General features: G+C 41.7%; 1 protein-coding gene across 2 annotated transcripts in view; it reads right to left on the bottom strand.

Annotated features, from left to right (window-relative positions):
• Positions 1–210: 210 nt before the first annotated feature.
• atp1b3a (ATPase Na+/K+ transporting subunit beta 3a) overlaps positions 211–8132 on the bottom strand; it is a 40657-nt gene continuing 32735 nt past the window's right edge. For both annotated transcript variants that reach the window (XM_078410399.1, XM_078410398.1), the window contains 2 exons: positions 3637–3714; positions 211–926 (listed from right to left, as the gene is read on the bottom strand). In XM_078410399.1, coding sequence (XP_078266525.1) covers positions 759–926; positions 3637–3714 — 246 coding nt within the window. In that variant the 3' untranslated portion in view covers positions 211–758. The remainder of the gene's footprint in view (positions 927–3636; positions 3715–8132) is intronic.

Below are 8132 nucleotides of genomic sequence, written 5' to 3'. Positions count from 1 at the left end.
GAATATACATAAGCTAGAGTTTCCTGTATATTTTTGTTACAAATTAAGCGTATGTGGCTAATGTACTATCAAGGTAGCTCTACCTGCCATTCATCAATCATTTCTATTAGGCAGAATGAGCTGCTACTTTAAGTGTACCTGCTCAAAGAAAGAGAAAATTTGTTTCCTAATTGTTTAAAAAAAATAATGACACCAATCAGCACTCTAAAAAAAGTTTAAAATCCAGTTTTATTTTTTATTTTTTCATACAGGTTTTAAGGCATCTGCATGAAAGACATAATTCTGCAAAGGTTATAAAATCTTTTATGGTCAGCCTGCGTTATCTTTGATCTTGCCTCCTAATTTTTTCATTCATATTCTACGTGGACATTAACCTGTGTTAATCCATTAAATATGTACACAGCAACAGCACATTAAGCTTTAGACATTCACTTGGAGCAAAAATCACAGCACAAAATGACAAAGACCGCCATTATTCATGGTTAAGTAGAGCTATTTACAGGTCCCTTAATTATGGCAATGATGTCTTAATATGTGCATAAACTGGTCCAACAAGGGGGCTGGGCAGGGGCAAGGCAGGCAGCTAGGTATTTAGGATTTATTTTAATACTTGATATCTGGAAGCACATGATGCTACCATAAAATGCCATCTAGCTCATACCCCCTTCAAAGTGGTCACACATCTAAAATGGCAGGTCCAGCGCATTATAACAAAACAAGACAACAGAATAGTCATTGTGCAAGCTCTTCCATTCATGCTATTCTGTTACATAAACTCTGAAAGCTACCCGACCCAAGAACCTGTCGCGATCGTCATTGTTCTTCAGATTGGTACCAGTCACCTTGCACTCGATCATTAAATCCCTGTTGGTGTCATTGGTACCCAACAATATTTTTACAGCAATCAGAGGCTGAGAGTAGTTAACCTACAAAGAAAAAGACAAAAGGAAAGAATATTCAGTATTTGAAAGCCACCTCTTCAGGGATACTACCCACTGGATCTCAGCAGGTGCGGTGAACTCCCCAACTCCACAGAAGAAGCCAACGGACTATCTGTCAATAGTTATGAGCTTTACCAAAGAGCAACGACAGACACAAAGTTATACAATGCAGAAATTAATCATTCCCCCCGCCATGTCAATGCTGACGTTTTACCCACCGACGCTAATCCTATTTGCGTGCATCAGGCCTGTATCCCTCTAAGCCTAGTCAAGTGCCTGACCAACGTTCTCCTAAATGCAGTAACTGTATTTGACCCCTCCACCTCCTCTGGCAGTGAGTTCTAGATATCAGCCACCCTCTGTGCAAAGAAAGCTTGCTGGTTAATTCCCATTTAAAACTCCTTTGTCTCACCTTCAACATATGCTTTCTTGCTTTTGGTATCCCAACCATGGGAAAAAGATTCTGTCCATTTATCCTAATTGATGAAGATGATTAACAATTTAAGTATTGCTTTTGGGGCATTGAGTACAAGAGTCAGGAAGTCATATCGCAGATTTAGAAAATGTTCAGTTAGGCCACATTTGGAGTGTGGTGTGCAGTTCCCCTCGTCCCAGTACAGGAAGGATACGGAGGTTTCAAAGAGGTTGCAGAAGAAGTTTACTGGAATGCTGTCTGGAATAGAGGCTATTAGCTATAAGGAGAGGTTGGACAAACTTGGATAGTTTTCCCTGGAATGTGGGAGGTTGACAGGCGACCTAATAGAAACAAATACAACAATGGGAGGTATAGACAAGGTATACTGTCAGAACCTTTCTCCCAGGGTGGAAATGTCAGCGACATTTAGCATGTAGCTTTAAGGTTAGAGAGGAACATTTTAAAGGAGATGGGCAATTTTTTTTAATGCAGAGTGGCGGATATCTGGAATGCGCTGCCAGGGATTGTGGTGGAAGCAGATATGATTGTGGCGTTTAAGAGGATTTTAGACAGGCATACGGAGTATGAAGGTAATGCAGGGATATGAAACATGCGGGCAGAGGAGATTAGTTTAATTTGGCATTGTGGAACAAAGCGCATGATCCTGTACTATACTAGTCTAATATTTTATGACCATGGCAGGCAGTGGATGTTGTCTACATGGATTTTAGGAGAGCGCGTTTGCAACGTCCTTCACAGTAGGTTGGTCCAGAAAATTAAGTGGCATGGGATTCATAGTGAGTTGGTGATTTGAATACAAAAATCGGCTTGGCCACAAAAAGACAGAGATGGTGGTGGTGGAGGTGTGTTTTGTCTGACTGGAGGTATGTGACCTGTGGTGTATTGCAAGGATCAGTTTTGAGATTGTTGTTTGTGATATATATTATAAATGATCTAGATAAAAATGTAGGTCTGATTAATAAGTTTGCTCATGAGTGGTGGATACCGGGAAACTTTATCATGTGGTACAGCAGAATATAAATCTGTTCTAAATTTGGGTGAAGAAGTAGAATATGGAGCTTAATTTTTTGTTCAGTTTAGTGGACCGAGGTGCAGTGAGAAGCTTTTGTTGTAGTGTGAGTGAGGTATTGCATTTTAGGTGGTCAAGTGCAAGAGGAAAAGACACAGAAAAATGGCCACATCCTAAGGAGCATTGATATTCAGAAGTATCTTGAAGTGTAATTCCATAGCTTCCTAAAAGTGTTAACAGAAGTGTATTGCATGATAAAGAATGCATTGAGTATAAGGGTCAGGAAATCATGTTGCTTGACAAGGCTTTGGTTGGGCTGCATTGGGAGGATTGTGTGCATTTCTGGCTGCCACACTACAGGAAGGATGTGGAGAGGGTGCAGAAGAGGTGCACCTGGACGTTGACTCGACTGGAGAGTTTTAGCCAAAAGTTGATGTTAAGCCAAAAACTGGATCGTTTTCTCTGGCGTATCGGAAGCTGAGGGGCCATCTAATACTAGTGTGTGAAAATATGAGAGGCTTAGATAATCTTTTCCCCAGGGTAGAAATGTGAAATATTGGAGAGAATAGGTTTAAGGTGAGAGGGGAAGTTTAAAGATTTATTTTACAAAGTTTATTTTGCACAGAGAGTGGGGGGTGCCTGGAATGCACTACCAGGGGATACAGACAAAACAGCAGAGACTAAGAAGCATTGAGACAGACGTATGAACAGGCAGGGAAGAGAATGATAAAGATCATGGGCAGGTAGGTGGGATTAGACAGATATGCATCATGCCCAGTGCATGTTCCTCAATGTACTGTTCTGCACCTCTTATCATTTTATCTATACCACTCAGCCTCCCTTGCTCCATGGAAAACAAATCATAACTATCCAATCTCTCCCATAACAAAAGTCCTCAAATCCAGGCAACATCTTGGTGCAACTGCTCTGCCTACCAGTACAACTACACCCTTCCTATAGTGAGGAAACCAGAACTGTGCACAATGTTGCAATGCAAATCTTCTCAAGAGGCCTGTCTTGTTCCCTTGGGTCATTCATCCAGATGATCGCAAATCATTTACTCATCTCAATATCTCATTCAACCCATAGCTATCAAAACTCAATGGATGTAGATTTCAATTGATCTAGCACAAACAGCCATTGAGTCAAGAGACCAGCAAACAGAGGAGAGTATTGTACAGACCAAACTAACAGAAATCTCAAAATACAATGGAGTATTCAAATATAGTAGTAAATTGAAGCACACTTACATGGGATTTTTTGCCATAATATGGATAGTACATTTTATCAAATGATCCAAAGTACTGCATATCCACGTATGGTTCTTTCTGCATAAAGACAAAATAGTTGTTTAAACCTCTTATATTATATTTGGTTACATTTATCCTATTAATCCGAGGCTTATGATGTATGTGTTAATTTTAAAAAATTGATTTCATAACATTTATTATTTTGCAAAAATGTTTAAATTTGCAACTGCAGACAAGTAGCCTGGGGACTTTAGTGGATTCATGTGATGGGCTGCATCGCAAAGTTCAGCATTGCTAACTCGTGTATGGATACATGCAGGCTAGGTTTGAGTTTTAAGGTAGAAGGGAAAACAAAATGAAGGAGGTAAAACAAAATTGTACATTAAATAACAGTTATAATATCCCCTGGTATTTACTCAGATAAAGTAGTCCATATAGTTTGTTAATAAAAACAAAATAATCTTAATGCTTAAAGTATGCTTAGTCTAGTCCTACTTTCTTTTTGTCCCCTTTCAGCCTGGGTGATACAGAGAGAAAAACAAGCCATCTAACGTGTAAACACTTTCAAACTTCATTCTCAGCCTTCAGACTCTAGCCCCTAACATTTAGGAGAGCAATGTGTTTTCTGACTGCTGAATGCATGTAATGAATGTGTTTAGAACTGAGAAACATTTAATCAAAAACGTTTCATAGAAACATAGAAAATAGGTGCAGGAGTAGGCCATTCGGCCCTTCGAGCCTGCACCGCCATTCAATATGATCATGGCTGATCATCCAGCTCAGTAGTCTGTACCTGCCTTCTCTCCATACCCCCTGATCCCTTTAGCAAAAAGGGCCACATCTAACTCCCTCTTAAATATAGCCAATGAACTGGCCTCAACTACCTTCTGTGGCAGAGAATTCCACAGACTCACCACTCTGTGTGAAGAAATGTTTTCTCATCTCGGTCCTAAAAGACTTCCCCCTTATCCTTAAGCTGTGACCCCTGGTTCTGGACTCCCCCAACATCGGGAACAATCTTCCCGCATCTAGCCTCTCCAACCCCTTAAGAATTTTATATGTTTCTATAAGATCCCCCCTCAGTCTTCTAAATTCCAGCGAGTACAAGCCCAGTCTATCCAGTCTTTCCTCATATGCAAGTCCCGCCATCCCAGGGATTAATCTGGTGAACCTTCTCTGTACTCCCTCTAAGGCAAGAACGTCTTTCCTCAGGTTAGGAGACCAAAACTGCACACAATACTCCAGGTGCGGTCTCACCAAGGCCCTGTACAACTGCAGCAGAACCTCCCTGCTCCTAAACTCAAATCCTCTTGCTATGAATGCCAACATACCATTCGCTTTCTTCACTGCCTGCTGCACTTGCATGCTTGCTTTCAATGACTGGTGCACCATGACACCCAGGTCACGTTGCATCTCCCCTTCTCCCAATCAGTCACCATTCAGGTAATACTCTGCTTTCCTGTTCTTGCCGCCAAAGTGGATAACCTCACATTTATCCACATTATATTGTATCTGCCATGCATTTGCCCACTCGCCTAATCTATCCAAGTCACTCTGCAGCCTCCTAGCATCCTCCTCGCAGCTAACACTGCCACCCAGCTTCGTGACATCCGCAAACTTAGAGATGTTGCATTCAATTCCCTCGTCCAAATCATTAATATACACTGTAAATAACTGGGGTCCCAGCACTAAGCCTTGCGGTACCCCACTAGTCACTGCCTGCCATTCCGAAAAGGACCCGTTTATTCCTACTCTTTGCTTCCTGTTCGCCAACCAATTTTCTATCCACCTCAAAACTGAACCCTCAATACCGTGTGCTTTAAGTTTGTACACCAATCTCCTATGTGGGACCTTGTCGAAGGCCTTCTGAAAGTCCAGATATAACACATCGACTGGTTCTCCCTTATCCACTCTACTAGTTACATCCTCGAAAAATTCTATAAGATTCGTCAGACATGATTTGCCTTTGGTAAATCCATGCTGACTTTGTCCGATGATTTCACCACTTTCCAAATGTGATGCTATCACATCTTTAATAACTGACTCTAGCATTTTCCCCACTACCGATGTTAGGCTAACTGGTCTATAATTCCCTGTTTTCTCTCTCCCTCCCTTTTTAAAAAGTGGGGTTACATTAGCTACCCTCCAGTCCTCAGGAACTACTCCAGAATCTAAAGAATTTTGAAAAATTATCACTAATGCATCCACTATTTCTGAGGCTACTTCCTTAAGCACTCTGGGATGCAGCCTATCTGGCCCTGGGGATTTATCTGCCTTTAATCCATTTAATTTACCTAACACCACTTCCCGACTAACCTGGATTTCCCTCAGTTCCTCCATCTCATTAGACCACCGGTCCCCCGCTATTTCCGGCAGACGGTTTATGTCTTCCTTAGTGAAGACAGAACCAAAGTATTTCTTCAATTGGTCTGCCATCTCCTTGTTCCCTATGATCAATTCACCTGTTTCCGACTGCAAGGGACCTACATTTGCCTTAACTAATCTTTTTCTCTTGACATATCTATAAAAGCTTTTGCAGTCTGTTTTTATGTTCCTTGCCAGTTTTCCCTCATAGTCTATTTTCCCTTTCCTAATTAAGCCCTTTGTCCTCCTCTGCTGGACTCTGAATTTCTCCCAGTCCTCTGGTATGCTACTTTTTCTGGCTAATCTGTATGCTTCATCTTTTGTTTTAATACTATCCATGATTTCCCTTGTTAACCACGGATGCACTACCTTTCCTGGTTTGTTCTTTTGCCAAACTGGGATGAACACTTGTTGTAGTTCATCCATGTGACCTTTAAATGCCTTCCATTGCATGTCCACCGTCAACCCTTTCAGCATCAATCGCCAGTCTATCTTGGACAATTCACGCCTCATACCCTCAAAGTTACCTTTCTTTAAGTTCAGAACACTTGTTTCTGTATCGACTTTGTCACTCTCCATCCTAATGAAGAACTCTACCATATTATGATCACTCTTGCCCAAGGGGCCTCGCACAAGACTGCTAACTAACCCTTCCTCATTACTCAATACCCAGTCTAGAATGGCCTGTTCTCTCGTTGGTTCCTCGACATGTTGGTTTAGAAAACCATCTCTCAAACATTCCAAGAAATCCTCTTCCTCAGCACCCCTGCCAGTTTGGTTCACCCAATCTATATGTAGATTGAAGTCACCCATTACAACTGCTGCACCTTTAGTGCATGCATTTCTAATTTCTTGCTTGATGCCATCCCCAACCTCACTACTGCTGTTAGGTGGCCTGTACACAACTCCCACTAGCGTTTTCTGCCCCTTAGTGTTTCGTAGCTCTACCCATATCGATTCCACTTCCTCCAAGCTAATGTCCTTCCTTTCCACTGCTTTAATCTCCTCTCTAACCAGTAACGCTACCCCACCTCCTTTTCCTTTCTGTCTATCCCGCCTGAATATAGAATATCCCTGGATGTTGAGCTCCCAGCCTTGGTCACCCTGGAGCCATGTCTCCGTAATCCCAACTATATCATAATCATTAATAACTATCTCCACATTTAATTCATCCACCTTATTACGTATACTCCTTGCATTGAGACACAAAGCCTTCAGGCTTGTTTTTACAACTCTCTTACCCCTTATACAATTATGTTGAAAAGTGGCCCTTTTTGATTTTTGCCCTGGATTTGTCTGCCTGCCACTTTTACTTTTCACCTTGCTACCTGTTGCTTCTACCCTCATTTTACACCCCTCTGTCTCTCTGCTCCTGCTCCCATCCCCCTGCCACATTAGAATATCCCTGGATGTTGAGCTCCCAGCCTTGGTCACCCTGGAGCCATGTCTCCGTAATCCTCCAAGTTTCCTCCAAGTCTTCAATTTGAGACACTTTCACTCAAATTGATGTTTAGAACTACAGATGTTACTGGAAATTGCCATGAAGTTAAACTTGCTGAACGAAGCATAAATAATCTTGCAAAAGTCAGATTGCAGGAATAATAACGTCAGAGAACAATACATCACAGCAGGGACAGTAATATTGCAGTTCAGTGTCTGGACACATTTCTAGGGGACTTGACCATAGATACTGAGGCGTGAGCTTAAAGTAATTAACTAAATGTAGAATAAAACATTAATATCAGTAAGATGTTTATGGAACTACTGGATTTTAAAACAATCGGGTCCTTCCCTGGTCAAGTCTATCTGCAACTCCAGACCAAAACTTAATTGAAATAGGTTCGCAAGTACCGATTCACAAGAGACTGCAGATACTGGAACCTGGAGCGTAAAACAAACTGCTGTAAGAACTCAGCGTGTCACTTGGCATCAATGGAGGCAAGGGGGATGGTCGTGTTTCAGGTTGACACCTTGCAATAGTACTGATATGCTGTCTAGACCTGAAACGTCAGCCATCCCTTTGTCTCCCCAGATGCTGCCTGACCCACTGATTTCTTATTGTAGTTTGTTTTTGCTCCAGTTGCAATAACACATGGCTCTAAGATCCTGGAAATTCTTCCGTGAGGCTTGTT

Source organism: Rhinoraja longicauda, chromosome 13 (genome assembly GCF_053455715.1).
Source record: "Rhinoraja longicauda isolate Sanriku21f chromosome 13, sRhiLon1.1, whole genome shotgun sequence".
NCBI lineage: Eukaryota > Metazoa > Chordata > Chondrichthyes > Rajiformes > Arhynchobatidae > Rhinoraja > Rhinoraja longicauda.
The sequence above is the reverse complement of the archived record's forward strand: the minus strand, read 5'-3'. Positions and strand labels throughout refer to the sequence as shown.